Genomic DNA, 22,990 nt, shown 5'->3' on the forward strand with positions numbered 1-22,990 from the left:
AGAAGCTTAAATGGCCTCGCGGGCGGCCTCTGGGCCCCAAAGCCACAGGCTGTCGGCTGCGGTGGCGGCGGCGGCCGAGGCCACCCCAGGCGGAGCCGAGGCGATTGGGCATATTGCTCCCTGGCCAGACACGAATCCAGAGGAGGTGGAGGGTCATACCTCTGGAAGACAAGATGAAAATTCGCGAGAAGCTGGAAGAAGGCGTGAGTAAAACCCACGTGGGGCCCCTGTTGGGCGTCAACGAATAGACCGTGCGCACCATTAGGAGAAACGCGAAGGCCATCAGGGCCGGCATGGAGACTGTGTCGCCTCTCCGCTCCAAGGTGCGGTGCATTCCCCGGCACGTAAACATCGAGAAGTTGGAGACGGAGTTAACCTTTTTGGGTGGAGGCCCAGACCATAGCGGGGCGGCCTCCGACGCTGAAGGCCGTCTGCAGCCAGGCCAAACGCATTTACAAGCAGCGGGTGGAAACGACTGGGAAGGGCAGCCCGGATAAGTTTCATGGGAGCAAGGGATGGTTTGAGAAGTTTAGAAATCGCCACAGTCTGCGAAATTCGAGGTCGATGGGAGGGGAAGAAGCGCTGACTGCCCAGTCGGCATCCAAGTACGTCCAAACAACTCCAGAGGCTGATCAGAGCTATGTGCCTCAACGGGTCTTCGATGCCGAGGAGATGAGCCAGTTTTGGCAGTGCATGCCTCCACGTACTTTTAGGGAAAGAGACCAAAATCCGGAAAGCTTAGAGGAAGCTAAGGACAGGATTTCCCTCATTTTTTGGTGCCAGTGCCGCCAGTGACCAAATGATAAAACCATTGCTGCTTTGTAAAGACCCTAATCCCACATGTCTTTTGGAAAAAGATAAAAACCGCCTTCCTGTATTCTGGAGTTCACACCCCAAACTGCTGCCCCCTTTTTGGATCGGTTTCATAATTGTTTGATTCATCAGGCTGGGAGTTATTTAATAGAAAAAAAATCTTGAGTTCAGAGTGTTGCTAATTTTGGACAGAGGTCCCAGTCGCCCAGACTCATTTTTGGTTGCTCATCTTAATGTTGATACTGTGTTTCTCCCCCTGGAAGGCACTAGCTGTCTTCAGCCCTTGGATCAGGGTATAATTGAAGCATTCAGGAGGTATTACACCAAGCGTATGTTTGACCACTTTGTTGACTGTATTGAAAAAAACCCTTGTCTTACTTTGAGAGGAACATGGCAACAGTACAACGTTGCTGATGCTTTGGTAGTGATAAAAGAGTCAATGGATGATATAAGACCAGCTGCTCTTAATAAAGCCTGGTGGAAACTTTTGGATGATGTTGTGAATGATTATGCATGTTTCCCTAGAGCTAATGAAGAAGTTGCAAAAATCATGGAGTCTGCAACACGGATGGACTTTAAATTAATTGATATCGAACAGGGGGAAATTAATGAGGTGCTCAAGTTTCAAGCTTTGTTCATAACTGAAAGAGAGTCTGTATCAATAAATATGGAAGAAGACAAGACCCTGGAACTAGAGGTAAAGATGAATCTAAGGAAACTGAATGCTTTCTTATGCCAGGCCTCAGACCTCATTGATGCTGCAAAGGATAGGGATCCTTTCCCGTATCGAAGTTTGGCCTTTAAAAAAGACTTCAATAAATTGTTATATACCTGTAAAGAGGTGCAAAAGAACCTTCAAAATAAAGCAAAGGAGTTGAACAAAGAAGACACAAAGAGGAAGTAGTGTGGGTGTAGAAGATGGATACAAAATCTGAGTCTGAAGGGGAGTCTGAATCTGAATCCCAAAAGGAGAAGGTAGAGACAGAGAAAGAGGATAAGAAGCCTCCAGAAGAAGATCCTGGACCCTCAGGCATTGGCGCTGAGACTTACTGTATCTGAAGACTCTGCCGAAGCCATAAATGCAAAATTGGATTTTTGGAATCTAACCTTAGAATTGAATCTGGAGAGAGTAGAAGTGCCTGAGTTGAAGAAGTGAATCCAGACGCGTTTTCTTCCAAATGATGATTCATCTCTTGCCATTCTTCCCCTCTTGTTCCAACATCACTTTCATCATGACCATGCTTATCATCAGCCACACATCTATATTGTTTTGTCATTCCACAAACATTTATTGAGCATAAGCTATTTGGGGTCCCGTGCTAAACTTGGGGACATGATCTCAGGAAGCCATCTCAGGATCTAAGGTAAATGGTCATTAACAGTGGCTACATTTCTTATTAATGTAATAGGTATAAAAGATCACAGTCTTGATTTATTTTTCTGGACTTTGGATATAACGGTTTTCTTAGGACCGCTCAGCTTTTTTTTTCTCTAGCCCAGTTTTTCCACAGATGCTAAGTTCTTCAAACACAGGTGGAGATTTTTTTTTTCTTTTAACATTTACTTATTTTTGAGAGAGTGAGAGCAGGGGAGGGGTAGAGAGAGAGGGAGACACAGAATCAGAAGCAGACTCCGGGCTCTCAGCTCTTGGCACAGAGCCCAACGTGGGGCTCGAACCCACAAGCCATGAGATACCATGACCTGAGCCAAAGTTTGGACACTTCACCTACTGAGCCACCCAGGCGCCCCGAAATTTTCTGAGTTAACCATAATAGTAAGTATGAGACTACTTGCTTTTGAAAAGCTGACATGCTCTTAGATTTTCTACAACACTCTCACATTAATTGTCTTTATTAATCCTCACTTTAGACCTGTGAAGGAGGTATTAGCCCTTCCTTTACCAAAAAGTCCACCAAAGCTCAGAGAGGCCATGTAATTTACACGAGTCTTCACAGCTAAACATGTAAATGATAAGACTAGGGCTACAACTGATTTATTAACCACTTTGTCAGACGCTGCTAGGAAGTATGGGTTTTTAAGAAGTTATAGTCCCAAGGAATGAGATAGTAAGCAGATAATTAAACACAAAGGCTGTGAACCGGCAGCCTGCGATCCATTGGCTAACAGATGAGTTGTTTGGTCTACCCAGTGTAAAACAATTTTGAATTGGTTTCCAGCATTTCCCTGGCTCTTTGTTTAAGGGACTGTTTACATACAATAGAATTCACCAATATAACTGTGTAGTTGTTGAATTTTTTTTTTAACACTTGTGTAACCACTACCACAATCAAGATACAGAACAGTTCCCTTCACTTTAAGTTTACTTGTATCCTTGTGTAGTCAGCTCCTTCCCCTGCCCCAGAAATCTCATTTAAAAATTAAGATATTTTCACATTAAAAAGCTGGATTTAAAAGTTGCAAACCCTGGCAATGGAGAGAACTTCGAGAACTGCGTTCTCAAAGGGCAGCAGTCAGTCATTAGCTTGCTGCTTTTCTTATTTGTTTGCAGCTCCCCAGGGTTGATATAAAATGCTGCCACAGAAGTGTGTACAAAGTGCGTTAGGGAAATAGAGGGCAGTGGGATCAACCCTGGAAAAAGCTGCATGGATCATCTGGCCTGGAAAGATGAAGTTCACAGGACTTCCCAGAAGAGCAGCTGGGAACAAATGTATTTTAAGCCAGGGAGAGTTAGAAGGGAGCTCTTGGGAGGAGGAGGTGCTGTGAGGGATAGGAAGGCAGCTGTGTGTGTGTGCGCGCACGCCTGTGTGCGTGTGCTTCACTGGTTATTTTTGGCAGGATAGGCCCCTATAAAGTGGAAGAGGTTTGTGTAGGTCGTGTTTGTGTGCCATGGTTTCTGAAAGTTTTATAGATCTAAGAAACTTCCATCTTTTTATCTGTACATGTGATGTGGGGATTTTTATCATTTTTTGTTGTTACAACGGGGAGGGAAAATTATTATTTTTATTTTTGTAAGAGTTATAGGTCTGCATTTGGTGCGTGGGCCTTTTGTTTCTAGGAAGAGAATCGCCTAGTGAGAATAATTACTCCCTCTTTCCCTGCCCCCTCACTATCTACTTCTGGCCAGCCTGGCTGGGGCCTGGCTGAGCAGTGAGGCAGGCAGCAGGTGGTGAGGGGATAGGGCATTTTAGGCCCTCAGTGCCCGCCCATCAGCTTGCAACTCAGCCTGAGGCCACAGTTCGCTACGGTGCTACTAAATTACCAGCGACGCCATGGACAGGCTGGGCTCCCGGTGTCCTCTGCCAGGCTACCTGCGGCCCTCTGTCCTTATATGCCTCCTGGTGAGTGCCCCATGCTACGACTCCATGAACTCTCTCACCCCTAAACCCCCAACCTGGGGATTGAGGGAAGAAACTGCATTTCTGTTTTCTGCTCCTGGGATTTTGAGCTGGGACCAGGCAGGTAGGAAGATCCCTGGAGACACTGCCCGGGTTCTGGAGATTGTAGCATGGTTCTGAAGATTTCCAGCAACCCTTCACTCCCCACCTTGTGAGGGCGAGTGCCTGGGCTGTTTCATGGCGAGAGTTGTCCGGGAGGTGAAGGGGTGTCGCTGGTGAGTTCTCCTGTGAGGGTCACAGGGTAGGTTCTTTGCCTCTTTCTCTTGCAGTTACCATCTTGTTTTTCTGCATTTGGGGAAGAGTTTTGTTTTCTCATCTATGAAATATCGTAAAATGTTGAGGTTGGAAGTGCCTACAGAGTACTGCTGGTGGTGGTGTTTGAGCGGGAGGTGGAAAGAACTGTAGGAGAGGATCAGAAGCCTTGCTACTTCCCTTTTGGGTGATTTCTTCCCCTCTCTGGCTCTTCCATCCCCCTTCTTAAATATTGGCACAAATCAGTGGCTCTTAACCTTTTTAGGACTGTAGATTTGTTTGATTTGTGTGTTTGTGAGAAAGTTCTGGCTCTGCACCCAAGGAAAGTGTATATAGATAAACACAATGTAGCACTCAACTCCAGAGTATCTTAGATTCCTTAAAACTAGGTCGATTACAAGGTTAGAACCACTGGGTGGTTTCTGAGGCCTCTTCTCTTCTGTCTTAACACTGATTTTAAAGTCAATCATAACCTCTTAAAAGCTGTGTGAATATTCCAGGACAAAAAAGGAAAAAGGCAGAATGAAATATGAACTGAAAGGTTCATATTTTAAACAAATGTAAAGTTAGAAAAAGTGTATAGTAAAAGGTAAGTATGAAAATGTTATAAAGACTTTAAAAATTATAGTAGATCTTTTTCCGTTATAATGTTTTTATTAGGGAATTCTGTGATGTGTGTATTGCCCATCAATCTTACTTTCATAGAATGCCACTTTGTAATATATTGTGGTCCACCCTTGGTTCCAAACTGACTTTTCATGCTTCTGACACGTTTTTGGTAGGTCCACAAACATTTCTCAAATCTGTACTCCCTGTCAAGGTTTGTAAAGTGCTGGGAACATAGAAATGAATGGGACTAAGGAGCTCATGCCCAATGGGGGAGACTTGTGCAGACAACTGTCTGTATTTCACTGTGATCAATGGAACAAGAGGATGTTAGCAGCAATCCTGGCCTCTACCTACTAGATGCCATATCATCTCCTTCCCAGTTATGACAGTCAAAATTGTCTCCAGACATTGTCAGATGTCCCCTGGGCAGGGGGGAGTTGCCCCTAGTTGAGAACCACTGGAGTATGTGAAGCTGACATGACCCCACTAGACCAATTCCTGGTCATTGCAGTTCAAAGAGTCCACAGTGGGAGGAAGAGCCTTGGTTTCAAGTCTTGGTTCTATCACAGAGTTCCTGTATGTTCTGTCTCAGTTACCTTGTTTGGTAAATGAAAGGTTATCTTAGGTAATAGCTGAGGGCCCACTTACCTCTTACTCTTAGCATTTTGATTGTGAGTTCGTATGAGAGTTTCCAACACGTTTTAGGGGAGTTTGTAGTTAATCCTGTTAGCTCTGTTTTCTGCTGATACCTGCTGGCTGAAATGTCCCACATCTTCCCCAGGAGTGGCTCTTTTGATTGGGGGGATAGCCCACTGCCCCTTTTGTTTACAGTCTGCCCTGGAAGCCACTTGAGAGTCATGTAGTTGACACCTTGCATGTTCTAGTATGTTCAGTTCTCTGCTCAAAGCAGCAGTGGGTGACTCCAGAGCCCTTTCTACTTCACAAGGGTATTCAGCCTTAATAACCACACATTACTGGTATATTAATTCACTAGTTTACAAATATTAACCTGCTGTGGCCATCAACTTTTCTGGGGATACAGTGATGAGCAAAGCACGTTCCCTTCCTCGATTGAACTCGTGATTACAAAGTAGTCTCTCTAGCTGGTTTGAACCCATGACAACTCTGAAGTAGGCAGCACAAGTGTCAGGATCTCCATATTCTAGATAACATTTATAGAAGGGAGAGGAAGTAACCTGTGGAAGGCCACAGGCAGTTAGCAGTACTGGCAATAGGATTTAAATCCTGCTTTCTAGTGCTTTAATTTTTTTCTTATACTCTAATTGGGTTGTCATTAAAAAACGCACACATGCAATAAAAGCTTCATTGCACCGCCTGGTTCTTTTGTTCTTGCACGGTCACTGGTTTAGTTCAGAGGACTGGTATTTTGAATTGGAGGTGTCGGTGGAGGTGGTAGGAGGGAATGAGAAACCCAACCCAGACAGGCCTCTAGTCAAACTGGAGCTCAGAACATAAAAACGCTGCTCAGGCCCTGCCAAGAAGTAGGAGCCAGGCCCCAGGCAATAATGTGGAAGGAGAGTGGGAGAACAGAGGCTTGTTTGAGTGAGGCCTGAGCCCTGGGCTGGGAGGCAGGAGAAGCGCGTTCCTGTTCAGCCTTGCCTGAGTCACACTGTGGCCCCTCCAAGTTGCCTCCATCCTCTTAATGGCTCTATGGTATCCCCCAAGCAGAGAGCCCTGGAATGGAGACTGTTCATCAGTTATTTCCAGTTCGTCTTATTTTAAACTTTATCATTAAAATAGTGAGGATAATTCAGTCTTGAGTGTCTTTTGCTCTCACATTGTCACTGCCATCTTCTTTGCTCAAGTTGTTAAAGTCTGTTTCCTAGAACACTGTAGTGGCCTTTTAAATAGACTGCCTTCTGGTCCCTCCTCTCTCTTCTGTTACTTTACTCAGCTTGACCGTGTTTATTACTCTCCTGCCTAAAAACCTACGAAAGCACCCTGTCACATGAGTGTAAACCCCAGACTCCTCTGTCTGACCCTTGTCTTTGTAAGTCTTGCCGGTCTTTCTTCCTCCTGATCTCATACCTGCAAACTAGATATCTGTCCCTAAATACCTCTCGACTTTGTATATGCTGTCATTTGCTAAGAGTACCTCCCTTTCCTCTTGTAAACCTACTTATTGCTTCAGATCCAGCTTAGACGGTGCCTTCTCTTCAAAGGCTTTTCTGCTCCCTCAGGTACAGCCTTCCTCCAGGTCCCACCACCTCTCAGTTACAGTAACACAGGTCACATTACTTTGAATTAGGCTACCTGTTCCACTGGACTACCCACAGTGCCTGCACATATACAAATGAATGGAGGTGAAATTAACTCCCTAAACATCAACAGATGTAAGAGCTTATCATTACTAATAATCCCCATGGGATGATAGCAGTTCAGTGGTTGCCAGTTGGCTTTACCTCCAGTAGTAGCTCTGTCAATAAGAATGGGTTTCTGCTCATCCAGACTTGATTCCTAATCCTGGCTTCACCAGTTAAAAAAGCTACGTGAGGGGCACCTGGGTGGCTCAGTCAGTTAAGCGGCCGACTTCAGCTCAGGGCATGATCTCGCGGTCCGTGAGTTCGAGCCCTGCCTCGGGCTCTGTGCAGACAGCTCAGAGCCTGGAGCCTGCTTCGGATTCTGACCCTCCCCCATTCATGCTCTGTCTCTGTCTGTCTCAAAAGTAAATAAACGTTAAAAAAAAAAGCTACATGATCTTGATTTCTTTATCATTTTTTTTATCACCTGCAAAATGCAAATTTTTAGGCATGAAATATTTAGGCATGAAAATAGGAAAATATTTAGGCATGAAAACTTTGTTTAAGCACCAGAGCTCCATACAGATACCAGGAATTATTTTGTGGATGGGGAATGGGGATGAGAAAATGATGCTTAGCCTTGGTTCCAATTTGCTTGAGCTGGCAGATAGCGAAGTGGTCATGTCACTGCTGACCTGTGTTTTTCTTTCCCCACCATGTAGATCCTGGCAGCTTCTTTCCTGTCCTATCCAGTGCTCAGGACCCTTAGCCTGCAGCTCCATTCAGCTATCACCGGCAGCTACGTATCCGGCACTTACTCCATCGTCTTTGTCAACTGTCCCAACGAGCAGATTGCCAGAGATATTGCCAGGTCTCGTGAAGAGGCTCGGGTGTTGCCCCAGGAGGCTGGGGGAGCTACCGGGATGCTCCACGGTGGCCACTTTGGGCTCCCTCTCTTGCTTCTGACAACCCTGTGTGTCCACTACGCAGCTGTCAGCTTGGGGTGATAAGAGGACCATGGCTGAATGACCCCCCCCCCCCACCATGGATCCTGCTCCTGGGCCTGAAAATGTTGAGTGGCACATGGGGGCATTTAAGGGATATGAGGTGTAGAGAGTCAGGTGGCTTGCCCAGGGTGTTAAAGTCAGAGGATGGGGGGACTTTGCAGGTTGAGAATTTTTGTCTTATAATTCTTGACTCCGCTGTCTTCTTGGAGATATTCTCCTAGCTTAGTACCAGAGGTGCTCACCACGACAAGTGAGGGCGAGGAGGCTGTTCAAATACTTGGCAATTTTCTAAAAGCAGCTATGGTGTAGTGCGAAGAGCACTGGACTTAGAATCAAACGTTCAGGATTTGAATGTTGGCTGTGCCACTTAGCTAACTGTGTGATCTTGGGCAAGTTGTTTTCTTTCTCAAAGCATTAGATTTCTCAGTATAACGTAACATCATGCCACTTACCTCACAGGGCTGTTGTGAGGATTAAAGGCGAGGAAATATGTGCAATTCTTACCCCACTAACTTGGATGTAATAGGTACTCATTAAATGTTTGTTGGCTATGAATCCCCCCACCCCCCGCACTCTTTTTTTATAGCTACAGCTTTGAAGAGGGTTAGTGGGTCTAGAGGGTAATGAATTTGGCTTTTTACTTTGTAGCTCAGCATTCTTGAAGTCTGATGATAGACTAAGTTACAGTCTTTTAAAATGTTGAATCTGGTCTTTGGGGACACAAAGCCCCCCAAATTGTTGGTCACAGATTAACCTTGCAATTTATTCAATTCTCTTTCCCCCAACTAGAATGTCTATTTTTCCTTCATTAATGTTACCTTTGGAGAATAGCCTTGTCTAAAGTTTTTCTTTTTTTTTTAATATTTGTTTTTGAGAGAGAGAGAGAGAGAGACAGTGGGGGCAGGGCAGAGAGAGAGAAGAGACAGAGGATCTGGAACAGGCTCTGTGCTGACAGCAGAGAGCCCATTGCGGGGCTCCAGCTCAGGAACTGTGAGATCATGACCTGAGCCAAAGTTGGATGCTCAACCAACTGAGCCACCCAGGTGCCCTGAGAATAGCACTTGTCTAAAAGAACCTGTGATTACTCCAGAAATACAACCATAATATTTAGCAGCTAGAAACCGAAATCCTTTCTGATGCTTCTGGTATGCCCAGGGTCTGTGCTAAACTGTCTCGACCCCTGGATCAGCCAGTCTGGGTCCTGTCAGAGAACTATCAGCTGACATCTGTGAGGTGGGGTGTTGGGAGGAAAAGGATTCTAATACCTGGGTCCTAACTAGTTGGAAGGCCAGCTCAGTAAATGTATCAGTGTCAGCTTGGGGAGGGGTCTCTATTGCCTTCTTGCCTCCGGGGTTCTGATGAGAAGTCAGGTGTTTATTGGGGTCTCGTTCCTTTGTAGATAATACTTTTTCTCTCTGATAGTTTTTAGGAGTTTCTATGTTTTCTTTTTTTTAAAGAGAAGCTGTTTTAACGTTTATTTATTTTTGAGACAGAGAGAGACAGAGCATGAACGGGGGAGGGTCAGAGAGAGGGAGACACAGAATCTGAAGCAGGCTCCAGGCTCTGAGCTGTCAGCACAGAGCCCGACTCGGGGCTCGAACTCATGGACCGTGAAATCATGACCTGAGCCAAAGTCGGCCGCTTAACCGACTGAGCCACCCAGGCGCCCCAGGAGTTTCTATGTTTTTAAAAAAAATTTTTTAAATGTTTTATTTATTTTTGAGACAGAGACAGAGCATGAGCAGGGGAGGGGCAGAGAGAGAGGGAGACAGAATCCAAAGCAGTCTCCAGGCTCTGAGCTGTCAGCACAGAACCCGACGCGGGGCTCGAACTCACAAACTGCGAGATCATGACCTGAGCCAAAGTCGGACACCCAACTGACTGAGCCACCTAGGCGCCCCATGGAGTTTCTGTCTTTTTAAAATTTTACTCTAGAGAGAGAGCGTGTGATCAGGAGAGAGGAGCGGAGGGAGGGAGGGAGGGAGGGAGGGAGAGAGACAGACCGAGAGAGAGAGAGAGAGAGAGAGAGAGAGAAAGAGAGAGAATCTCAAGCAGCTCCATGCTCAGCATGGAGCCTGACACAGGGCTCAGTCCCACGACCCTGGGATCATGACCTGAGCTGAAATCAAGGGTCAGATGCTCAACCGACTGAGCCACCCAGGTATCCCTCTTTTTTTTTTTTTTTTAATTAGGAGTTTCTATCTTAATGTTCAACTGTTGGTTTGGTAAATATTCTCTTTTTATTCTTTCTCTGTCCTTTTCCTATAACTCCTAGTTAGGTACATGTTGAATTTGCTCTCTCTGACTGAACTTTTATATTTTTCTGTTTCTTTATTCTATGTACTAGGAGAATTTTGGAGTAGTGTTCTCTCTTATTTGTTTTTCAGCTGTTTTGCTATTCAGCCCTTCTATTGATTATTTTGTTTAAACATTTACAGTTTTTTTAAAAATTTTTAAAATTTATATCCAAATTAGTTAGCATATAGTGCAACAGTGATTTCAGGAGTAGATTCCTTAATGTCCCTTGCCCATTTAGCCCATCCCCCCTCCCACAACCCCTCCAGTAACCCTCTGTTTGTTCTCCAATTTATGAGTCTCCTATGTTTTGTCCCCTTCCCTGAGGAGGACATTTTTGTTTCCCTTCTCTTATGTTCATCTGTTTTGTCTATTAAAGTCATCATATGAGTGAAGTCATATGATTTTTGTCTTTGATTAATTTCACTTTGCATAATACCCTCCAGTTCCATCCACGTAGTTGCAAATGGCAACATTTCATTCTTTTTGATCGCCGAGTAATGCTTCATTGTATGTATATACCACATCTTCTTTATACATTCATCCATCGATGGACATTTGGGTGCTTTCCATACTTGGCTATTGTTGATAGTGCTGCTATAAACATTGGGGCGCATGTGCCCCTTCGAAACAGCATCCCTGTGTCCGTTGGATAAATACCTAGTAGTGCAATTGCTGGGTTGTAGGGTATTTCTATTTTTAGTTTTTTGAGGAACCTCCATCTGTTTTCCAGAGTGGCTGCACCAGCTTGCATTCCCATAGAGTTTTTTTTTAATAGTTTAACCAACTGCTCTTCTTTCATAATTGCCTGATCATATTTTATGGATGCAGTAACCTTGCTTTGTCTTTTATGGATATTAATTATACTTAATTTATGTTTAATTTTCTTCAGCCTTCTTGACATACAATTGACATACACAACATTGTTTAAATTTAAGGACCACGTGATACTTAATGTAAATATATAACACTAAACAATTACCCCAGTAAGGTTAGTTAGCACATTCATTACCTTCCCTAGTTCTCTTGCGTGTGGGTGTGTGTGGTGAAAACTTTGAAGATTTGCTGTCAGCAACTTTCAAGTGTACACAGTTCTACTTATTTTAAAATCTTGGTTTTGAATGTCCTATTAACTGGTTCTCTTGTGTAAATTCTTCTGTTTGTTGAGTTTTTGTCTCTCTTGGTTACTGACCTTCCTCAATTACCTTGTGATTAATTGTGACCTCTCTCATCTTTTTAGTCGTGCTTGTGGGGAAGTGCAGAATGGCTGCAAAGACACGCAGCACTGTCTCCAGTGTGAGTGTGCACTGGGGGGACGTTCACCTGGCCGGGGTGTCCTACTGGCTGGTCTTCTGGCACACTTTCCGCTCCTGCCTGGGGACAGACACTCCATTACTGCTGCCTGGGCCCTGGGAGATTTTGGGGGTCCGCCTCTGCTGTGGCATCCCAGCTACCCACCTTGGTGGTTGCCTCCGCGTTCCTGCCTGCTCTGGTTCCCGTCCCCTTCAGACGGGGACTGTTGCTCTCGTCTCCTGTGGCAGCTCCCCTGCATGCTCCCATTCGTGTCTCAGGACTGCCCTTTCTTCTTTGGGGCTTCCCCACAGTCGTTGGTACGCAGTGCGTTCTTACCGTGTGCTGGCATGGCTGAGCGACAGGTATTTCCTGTCGCTTCTAGGCTTTGGTGTCAAAGGGGAGGATGGAGTATCTGTCTAGTCTGTCCGGTCGGACTGGAAGTCTCAAGTGGAGCCTTTAGGGATGTGGCCGTGGAGCTCTCACTCAACCTATTTTGTTTGGTATTTTTTATTAGTGGTTTGGATAGAAAAGAGGCAGGCAGGTGTAGTTTCCAGGCTTTGTAGAAGTAGATGGTACGTGATGGGGAGGGCCCGTCACCAGGAGCAGGCAGGAAGCCCAGCCTGAGCTACAGAACCAACAGCGAGACCGCGTCTCTCAGCTTCAGTTGGTGTGGTGGTCTTTCTTCTTTAGCGTTCTTTAAAGTTTAGTCTGCTGCCTCTCAGTTCGGGGTCAGTTCAGTTCTGGTTCTTGGCAGTGTTCTTAGATCTCTTCATTGACAGACACGTTCTTAGCTAGAAAAATGATCTAGAAACATCTCTTGTTGGGGCCGGAGTATAAATCCTGAATGTTGAACTGGGAGACCTGGATTCTAGTGTCCTCTCTGCTTCCCACTCCACGTACGGCCTTACACGAGTCGTCTTCTCTGGGCTTCGACCTCCTGTAGATAAGAGGGAAGTGGATCAGATCAGGGGCGCAAACACAAATACCCACAAGCAGGCCCCTAAATGAGCAAAGTGGGCTGGGGTGTGATGAGGGACGGCGATGGTAGGTAGCAGCCCTGACTCTTCTGCACACTGGGAGGAAGGAGGGCAGTGGGAATGTGTGGACCTGAGAAGTGGATGTCACCTCGAGGGAATAGCCACTGCTCAGCTCTAGGTAAATGTGACCTTGGAGGACAGTATGTCCGATGTTACAAGACTCGCTTTCTGGTGAGAAACAAGATAATCTATTTTTTTTTGATGTTTATTTTTGAGAGAGAGAGAGATAATGCACACGCATACACACACAGCAGGGGAGGGACAAAGCGAGAGGGGGACAGAGGATCCGAAGCAGGCCTGCGCTGATAGAGTGAGCCGGATGCAGGGCTCGAACGCATGAAACCATGAGATCATGACCTGAGCCAAAGTCGAACGCTTAACCGAATGAGCCACCCAGATGCCCTGATAATCTCTTACTTTTTGAGTGTGAAATATCCCGATAGTAAATATTAGTAACAAAATCAAGAATTTTTAAAATGCCACAAGAGCCAGACCACGTATGTGGTTTGTGATTCACTAGTCTGTGAATTTGGCAGTTTCTCGAGGCTCTACGCGTCTCTATCTTCTGCTGTCCTCGGATGAGCGTGAGGACCTCAGCTGCCACCTGTGACTCGCTGCTTGTCTTGGTGTGTGTGTGTTATCAGTCAGCTAATGTTCTCTCTTGCTCTCACACTCTCTGGTTTTGGTTTTTGGCCACAGGGGCTTTTTGAATAACATAGCCCTCCACGTTTCTAGTCTTTTACCCATGGACAGGTTGCCATGACAGTCTCTGAGGAGCTCACCTTCTGGGCCTATGAGACAATGGAATTATTTTTTTTTTTAAGGTTTAATTCACCCCCTGTGTTTCCTTGCCACCGTCAGGACCAATAAAATGTACTTTCTCAGCGGACGATTGAGTGAGCAAGCCTTGCAGCAGGTGCTTAAACAGATTTGTGCCATGTGTCTCTCCTTACAGTCAGGGATTTATTTATCTCTGGAACTTTCCAAGGGACTGTCACAAAATGTGGAGCCTTAAATAGAGCCACGCTCAGCCTGGAACTCATGGAAGAGAAAGTAGGTCAGTTCTCTTGGCAACAGCTGAGGGCAGGAGGTATCAATGAGCGGGGCTCAGGGTCCAAGCACTTCGGAGAATAGATCAGGCCCCCTTGGCTGCCTGAGACCTGAGAAATGTTTGTCAAGGCCTGCCTGATTTGAGGGCTTGAGGTTTTGATGTCTGAGAACGCCTCTTTGCGTTGATGACTTGGCGGTGCTCCTGTTTCCGTGACACTTGTACTAATTCAAGTGCATTTGATTGTGTTCATCAGGGCTCTGCACAGGAATCAGACTATCAGACCAGGGATTCCAACCTATGATCTGTAAAAAAACAAAAAAAATCTTACAGGTCTGCAAAGGTGATGATTGTGCTTTGAGGCCTGTGGTAGAAACCTTTACATAAATTAAGAGGTGAAAAGAAGTATGATGGGTTTTTGCTTTTATTAGGAGTTGTATCTGATCTGTGTGGTCATGTGGGTATCTACAGATCAGAAGCAGTGTCAGCCGGATACCTATCGGACAAAAGCAGAAGATGGTGATAGAATAAAATGGGTTCTTGACTGAAAGGTTTGGAAACCGCTGACTGAACCTATCCTGTTACTGTAACTATACAGCAGGAGAGGCAGCCTGAGTCAGGGGGACATGCCTGTCTTGGACAGATGCTCGAATACTTATTCTTGGAATGAAAGAATGTGGTTAAAGTCACACAACCATCCACTGCAGGGTCAGGAACAGAATCCAGGTCTTGTACTCTGTCCAGTGTTAATCTGTTCCCCTTCCCCTGGGCCTGTCCTTAAAACTGCCTTCCCATAGCTATTTCTCTACCTTCCTCCCCACCCAGGGGAGGACTTATAAATAGCACTGTCTTTAGAAGTTCTGTGCCTGGTGGTTGTGGAATGTGTTGGTTTGAGGAGGAAGGGGCCCTCTAAATGGTTATCTACGTAAACTCTGGTTTCCTGGGTAATTCCCAGGAACTCCTGTCCCTTGTCCCTTTTCTTAAGATGCTGGGTACTTACCTTGGTGATGGTCTCTCTTTCTCTCTCTCTCTCTCTCTGTCTGCTTTAGGGCTATACTGGATAAGAAGCTGGCTGCCTCTGTGAACATCCTGCCCAAGGCATCCTCACTGTGAGTTTTGCTGTGGCCTGTGGAAGAGTGTGGGAGTGTGAGGTCAGGTCCTGGCTGGTGGGAAGGACAACGAACTAATGGGAAATTGTCAAAGAACAACTCAAAGGCATTTGATTAGTGAACAGTTCATTGTTAATTTATATTCAGAGGAAATCAATTAGTGGATTTATGTCAACCAATAAAAGCAAAAATAGGCTATGTAAACAGAAGGGTGGAAAAAAATTATAGTTTAGGAACAATGAATCTTGTTTGCACATTCTTTGTTTAAATTTTTTTTTTTAAGTTTGTTTATCTTGAGAGAGAGAGAGAGAGAGAGAGAACACACGAGCGGCTGAGGGCCAGAGACAGGGAGAGAGTGAGAATCCCAAGCAGGCTCTACACTGTCAGCACTGCCCCAGCTCGGGGCTCAAACCCATGAACCATGAGATCATGACCTGAGCTGAAGTCAAGAGCTGGATGCTTAACCAACATTCTTTGTTTAAATTAGTTAGCTTGTTATTAGCAAAGAAGTCAGACCGGGGGTACTTGAGTGGCCCAGTCAGGTTAAGCGTCTGACTTCAGCTCAGGTCATGATCTCACAGCCTATGGGTTCGAGCCCCACGTCAGGCTCTGTGCTGACAGCTCAGAGCCTGGAGCCTGCTTTGGATTCTGTGTCTTCCTCTCTCTCTGCTCATTCTCATTCTCTCTCTCTCTAAAATAAATAAACATTAAAAAAAAAAAAAGAAGTCAGACTGGACATTCCATCCCTGAGTAAGCCTATTAAGATATCAAGGAAAATAATTCCTGTCCCTTTTGAATTCTGTGGGAAACTCAGAGGTTAGCTTATGTGACAAGCTGCTTCTTTGTAGTGTCTGCCTCTCATTTTGTTAACTCCCTCACAGGAGTTAATCCTGGTTGTACCATTTCCCTTATCAAAATATCTCAGCATCCCAGTACTAGCTGTGCAAGATTTGTCTTATGCCTTGAAATCTCTGATCAGCCTGTTTCTCATCTCCTTCCTCCCCTGGTGGGGGAGGGGGAGAGAGAGAGAAATAGTATCTACTCTGAAGGTCAGAGCAGGAAAGTGCTGTGTTATGAAAGCCCCCTCCACACCTCCAGCAGTGCCCTCCCCTCAGTGGCTCACATCTGTCTGTAGCTGTAGCTCCCAAGTGTGGCTGTGGGTTTTTTTAATTTTTTTTTTATTTTTATTTATTTTTGAGAGAAAGAGACAGAGTGCAAGCAGGGGAGGGACACAGAGAGAGGGAGGCACAGAATCTGAAGCAGGCTCCAGCTCTGAGCTGTCAGCACAGCCAAATGTGGCTGTGTTTTAGAGGCCTGAGCTCCATTCTGGAGCTGCTACTCAGTCATTCTCCCTGGGGGCTGGGCCTGGCTCACTGAATTTTAAAAAAATTATGTAAGTGATTCATATAAAGCCAGTGCTTGGGAACTAGAACAGCATTTCAGCCTAGCATTCCCTTCATACGTCCGTCCTTTTTATAATCAATCCCTTCACCACAGTGCCGATGGCCTAGGTCATCCATCTTGGGCTTGCCCTGGGTCAGTGTAGATATTCTCGGGCCAAATTTCTTTCCCTGCCAGTGATGCTGTTTTTGTGTTCTTTTCTCAACATCGTTACTGACTTTTTTTTTTTTAACTTTTGGGCCTGTTTCTTTCCATATGTTATAAAGCTCACTTTTTCCCTGAAGCCTCCTGTGTTTTTTTAGTTCTCCATTTGTGGGTTCTCCACTTAAAGAGTCAGTAATAAAAGTAGCACCAGTCCAAAGGATGGGAGGGTCCTGGAAGTCATGACTGTAGGATGAGCACAGAAAGAGCTGGAAATGCCCAATTTGGAGGAGAGAAAACAGGAGTTTCTGTAGGGCTGTCCTGAGGTGGCTCTTCATGTGGAAGTTAGGGAAAACAACTGGGTGGCAGATGTTGGCATACCGGAAGGAAAACCATCTCAGGTGAAAGCCTGTAAGGTAGATCGATGGACTTATTCAAGAGAGAGAATGTTCAGACAGCTACTAGAAGCATGCATTAGAATGATTGGACTCGATGACCTCTGGGGACTTGGCCAATTATAGACATTTTTGTGTGGGGTTGGAAGGATTTTAAAGTCTCCACCTTGGTAAGCCACCTAATTGGGCCAGGTTTGGTATCTCCTGGGCTCTTCTTGTGAGCATCATAATTTGGTTTTGTTCTCTTCTCCAGGTACTTTTGGAATGGAGAAATAGAAGAAGCCACTGAAATCCTGTTGGTGAGTGAGGATGGGGGGGTGGGGGGGGCGGTTGGGGCCTCGATGGAGAGTGAGACCAAGGTTCCAATTAAAAATGAGCAAAGATCAACTGCTTGAGGTTCTTGCCTCACATCAGGTGCCCTGGGTTAATCTGCAAATGCAACGGTGCCTGGTGACCTGGATGAATGCTGTCTCCAAAATGGCCAGATGAACGAGTAGCTGCATGGCTGGGGCCAAGGTCCTTCCTAAAGCAGGGATTTTTTTTTCTTTCACAGCTAATAAAGACAAAGACTTCCAAGGTCCGCATGCTGTTCAGCTATATCAGGTAATGCTGGTGTGTCTTTTCAGCCAGGGACGTCCTGGGAACTAAGTGAATGAGCTTGAAAAGCAAGAGACCTAGAGCCTAGTCACCAACCTCTCATATGACCCTGGGCATGTCCCTGTCCCTCAGATTCTCCAGCTATAAAATGAGAGGCTAGAGTGAGTGAGTGGAGACAGTAGTTCTCAAGATTTTGGTCTTCGGATCCCAGGGGAGCTTAAGGTTATATTAAAGTTTATTGCATTAGAAAGTAAAACTATGAAATTAAAAAAATGTTTTCGTTCATTTAAAATAATAACAATACAACTGTTCTATATAAACATAAGTAATACATTTTTATGGGAAGTAACCATATTTTCCAAGAAACAAAGTGAGAAAAATGGCATCATTTTATATTTTGGCAACATCTGGCTTGTTGAGAAGGCTGCGTCTCCTCAGAAAACATACTCCCTCTTAAGTACTGGGACACTTTTACGCTCATGATGATAAACTCAAACTTTCAAACTTCTAATTTTTGCTTGAAAACATGAATTTTTCCTCAACAAATGGTATCAGTTGTCTTCATTTGAGTGATCGGCTCACTTTGTTCACATTAGAGAAAAACGTCTGCCTAATGCTCAAACCACAGTAACCAGCATTTGTAAACATGACAGACAAATTATGGTCACTCAGGCTTGAAATTAAAAATGGTGTTCCATGAAAAAAAGTGCAGTTTGTTTAGTTTGGCTTGTGGCTTCAATGGGCAGACAGGTTTAAGACAACGTTGAACTTCAGAATCCGGCAGAAGTGCTTTAATGTGCACTTTCCATTTCGTCATTAACGAGACAGGGACTCAAGGGCTGAAGTGCAATAGCAATAGTGATCTTTGCTGTTTTATCGAGGATGTTCTTAAGTGAACGTGACTTTTCTGAAGCCCGAGCGTGCGGTGGAGAAGAGCACCTGAGGCTCATACACTGTGGTGCCACTGCCTTGCCGCGTGCTGAGGTGCCAGCAGTCTTACTCGGCATTGTTTTGCACCAGCAGTGCAGGGGTCAACACAGTAAGAAGATTAATAGAAAATTAGTATTTTTCGGGGCGCCTGGGTGGCTCCATCGGTTAAGCAGCCGACTTCGGTTCAGGTCATGATCTCGCGGTTCGTGAGTTCGAGCCCTGCATCCCGCTCCGTGCTGACAGCTCTGAGCCTGGAGCCTGCTTCGGATTCTGTGTCTCCCTCTCCCCCCCCCACCCCCCGCTCTCTCTCTCTCTCTCTCAAAATAAACATTAAAAAAATGAAAACTAGTATTCTTCTGAAAACAGTTTTGGCCTCATGGACCTGGCAGCGTGTTAGAATTCCCCAGGGGTCAGTGGGCCTCACTCTGAAAACTGCTGGTCTAGATTGGTGTTCACGGTATGGTTTGGGGAGTAATTGGCATCACCTGGAAGCTTGCTAGGCCTGCCTCCTCACTCTCACCCCAAACTAAGGAGTCAAACTACAGTTTAACAAGATCCCCATGGAATTCCTACGCACATTAAAGCTCGAGAAGCGCTGGCTTAAATCATTGATGCTTGGGGCACCCGGGTGGCTCAGTTAAGCATCCGACTTCAGCTCAGGTCACGGTCTCCTGATTCGTGAGTTCCAGCCCTGCATCGGGCTCTCTGCTGTCAGCACAGCTTCAGATCCTCTGTCCCCCCTCTCTCTCCGCCCCTCCCCAACACATGCGTGCTCTCTCTCTTCCTCTCAAAGGAAAAAAAAATCAGTGATTCTTGGTGGTGGCACGGCAGCTCTTACTACTAACGTGTTAAAACGGTCTTATTCTGTGCGTCCAAACACTGCCTTCATACACACACTGAGTTCTGTATGTCTGCTAATAAAAACACATATGTGAGGGAGCTCCTTTTCTGTTTGCTAGAGGGGATGCTGCCTGGTTTTTGAATCATTGAATAAACCCAATAAGATCTTAAAAAAAAAAAAAAAAAAAAAAAAAAAACAGAAAACAAACACACTGATGTGTGCCCTGAAATAAGAAAATGCATTATCCTTGGTCACTGGATAAAATCACCCCAACTCCAAATGTTTAGGCACGCGTGCATGTGTTGTGATTTACTACGCATGCTGTCTCATGAAAATTTTACAGTGCCTCCTTCATTGGAAAGGAAGCAGGGATTGTTCCCCGCATTTGACAGATGGGGGACTGAGGCCCAAGGCCTCATATCTCTTCAGTCTAAGAAGCGAAAAGAACTTGCGTTGTGTGCCGAGGGCCAGGTGAAAGGATGGAGAGAAAGAAGAGCTTCCTATGGGTTTGGATGGTCGAGGAAGATCCCTGGGAGAAGATCAGTGGTTGAGCTGGGCTTTGAAGGATGGACGGGCTTGTAAGTGACGAACAGAACTTTCTTGGTGGAGAAGACAATGCAGAGATACGGGGGGTCGTTTGGGGAAGGCACAGCGATGAGCGTGGGATAGTGATACAGACAGTAACTGCCATGTAATGAACGCATGCAGTGCCCATCGGTACGCCAGGTAAGTGCCTTCTGTGCCTCGTCTCACTCCCCAGCAGCCCAGTCACATAGGTACTATTTTGACACCCTTTTTTTAGGGCCTGTGGAGAAATGAAGTGATTTGTCCACGGTCACACAGCTACAAGAGGCAGGCTTAGAATTGGAACCCATGACCGGGGGAGCCATCTGGCCCACCTCATCCCTTGTGGGAAACAGGCTCAGGAGCAGCGGCCTATGGGCCTGGGCAGGTGGAATGGCGGTAGATGGCAGCCTCACAGGAGGCCGGCCGCTTGGGTTTAACTGCATAGGCTGATTCTCATCATAGTCACTCACAGGGCTCTGCTTTCTTTCCAAAGGTTGGTGCATCCTTTTGAAATCCCAGAGGTCTTCAGTCTTCCCATGGACCAAGGAGATGCGCGCTATCTAAAGTGGCTGGAGGAGGGCACGGGGGAGGACTGAGCGGGGGCGGCTCGTTGCAGGTCCCGCCGGCTGCCTCTAGCCTGCGGCAGCCGCCCTCTGGGGAGGCGGGGGGCCTCTAGCTGCCTCCTCGCATCTCTGGAGCCTGTGTGTCAGCGCGGAAGAGCTGAGGATCTTGAGGAGGTGAAGGTCTAAGGCCCCCAAGGCTGGAGGAGGAGGCCGGGTTGGTCGGGCCATGCAACGCAATGGAACTGGATTCTGAGTGCTTCATGCTTAAAGGTGGCCAGGGGGTGGGAGGGTGAGGGCAGTTATATGGGGGGGGGGGGGGGGGGGGCCCAGAGGAGATGGCAGTGAGGGTGACGTTTGTCATCTCCTGCAGTCGCTGGGCCTACCTTGAGTGCCCAGGATGCAGGAAGAATGGACCTGGTGACCTGTTCATCCGGTGTGTGGGATGAATGTCACTTTCTAGGGGAGCTGGCAAGCACTTTATGCAAAAGGATGAGTTGCTAATGGTGGGGTTTCAGGGACAAGCAGGGTTATTTTTTGTAACTAAAGATGGTATTTGTTATTCCTGAATGGTGGGAATGGGCTTTGTGATTGGGGATAGGACTGTAGGAGTATTAGGGCTTAGACACAGCTTCGTGAGTGGAAATAGGTCTAGACTCCTCCCTAGCCTGAATGTGACAGGTATCAGAAGGTTCTGGTGCCTTGCTCATTAGAGACCTAGGTTCTGAGCCCATGGTACTAACCTGGTCACTTGAGCATTGAAACTGAGCATCCTAAAGTGGGAAAGAACCCTGGGGAACTGCTAGACTAGGGTTTTTCAGACTTGTTCCCCTGAGCTAGCAGTCAACAGAAGGTACGGTACCCTGGGTGCTTCCTGGGTGGGGTAAGGGTATGAGACCCGCTCCCCACCCATACCTCAACCAATATATACCTCAACCAGTAGAAGAACTGTCTTGTATCACTTTTATGTATTGAACTCCCTTGTAAGTTTTTTTGAGTTTTTTTTGATAAAAGCTGGTAAACCAGGGGTCTAAGCCAGTCTCCATTTTATAGATTACCAAAGGAAACTGAACTGCACTGAGGTCCGGCAAAGGGGTGGCGTGTTAAGAATGGTAAAGCCGAGACCGCTCACCCTGTGTCTGGTACTCTGCTCTGCCTGCTCCCGGGTGTCAGGTGAAAGAGGGCAGGGGAGGCAGCACCCCTTTAGGGTGAGGAGAAAGATTTGACCTCGGTTCCCTCCCGGAATCTGTCACAAGGTAACCCCACTCTGGGGAGACTGTGGGGCCCACAGGCCTCTTTGGCATCCTGGGTCTTCCCAGAGGGAAGGATATGTGCAGAGCTATTGCCAGGCTCGAGTTCTGACACTTACTGTGCTTCTTGAACCTTAGTTCCTCCAAATATAAAATGGAGGCTCGCCCAGGGCCCTTTGGGAACACCTTGTAGGGACTTAAGGCCGAGGCCCTTCCAAAGCTCCAGAGGATCCTTTTTTGATAGCCAGTAGGGATTTTGGAGGGCTACCTCAGGAGAAGGACAAAGAGAATGATACTGGTGATGTCCCTTTTTACAACAGATGTTTCTTTTTTTTTTAATTTTTTTAAATGTTTATTTTTGAGAGAGAGAGAGCGTGATAGGGGAGGGGACAGAGAGAGAGGGAGACACAGAATCTGAAGCAGGGTCCAGGCTCTGAGCTGTCAGCACAGAGCCCGATGCGGGGCTTGAACTCCTGGACCACGAGATCATGACCTGAGCTGAAGTCGGATGCTTAATCGACTGAGCCACCCAGGCGCCCCCTACAACAGATGTTTCTGATACACAGCAAAATCTGGTGTAAAGTAAACCCTGCTGAAAACGCTTTGGGGACCCCAGACGGACTGCCTCTGTTGCTTTCAGGTTAGAGCCCAGTCTGTTGGTCTGCCTTTCAAGGCCCTTCATAACCTTGCCTCAACTCGCTTTTCCCATCTCCACCGCCCACCTCTCCTTGCCCACTGTGGCAAGTGGATGACTCCAGTATGCTATGTGAAGTTATTCCTGCGTTCCGGACACCCCCTCTGCCGGGAGTGCCCTTTTCCACGAACGCCTGGGAAATCTGGCTGCTCCTTTACAAGGCAGGCTCCCTCTGGGTTGGAAGGAATCTCTCCGGCCTCAGTGTTCCTATTATCCTTGTGCATTACAGCCAGCTTTCTATTTCTAGATTGTGAGCTGCTCGAGGTCAAGAGTATGTCTGAATCAATTTGTGATCTCTTGCACAGGGTTTGGCAAATATTTCCCAAATTGATGTTTCAAGGATTTGAATAAAGCTTTCTCTATAGCCCAGTTACTTTCTAACTTACAGAACTGGCAAAATCCAGCTGCTTTTCCTTGAACTTTCTTAAAGTGGGACTAATTCCAAAGGAGATTTTTCTATCTCTGGCCTTCATTGGGTCATTTTCGATGCTGACTGTGCACAGAAAACTTTCTTGGTGGATTTCCTTTGCCTCA

The 22,990-nt window shown here is 46.2% G+C and overlaps 1 protein-coding gene across 2 annotated transcripts; it reads left to right on the forward strand.

Annotated features, from left to right (window-relative positions):
- The first annotated feature begins 139 nt into the window (after positions 1-139).
- On the forward strand, positions 140-20,784 carry LOC125920833 (protein CutA homolog). Of its 2 annotated transcripts, XM_049628009.1 has the most exons (6): positions 3,824-4,112; positions 8,014-8,162; positions 15,021-15,080; positions 17,271-17,316; positions 17,571-17,620; positions 20,446-20,784. In XM_049628009.1, the coding sequence occupies exons 1-6, from the start codon at positions 4,044-4,046 to the stop codon at positions 20,546-20,548; spliced, it is 477 nt and encodes a 158-aa protein (XP_049483966.1). In that variant the 5' UTR covers positions 3,824-4,043; the 3' UTR covers positions 20,549-20,784. The 2 variants fall into 2 exon arrangements, 1 of the variants encoding a protein (XP_049483966.1); XR_007457222.1 differs by lacking the exons at positions 3,824-4,112; positions 15,021-15,080; positions 17,271-17,316; positions 17,571-17,620; positions 20,446-20,784 and adding an exon at positions 140-2,177 and having other exon boundaries at positions 8,014-8,102.
- The last annotated feature ends 2,206 nt before the right edge of the window (positions 20,785-22,990 follow it).

This window comes from Panthera uncia, chromosome D4 (assembly GCF_023721935.1).
Source record: "Panthera uncia isolate 11264 chromosome D4, Puncia_PCG_1.0, whole genome shotgun sequence".
NCBI lineage: Eukaryota > Metazoa > Chordata > Mammalia > Carnivora > Felidae > Panthera > Panthera uncia.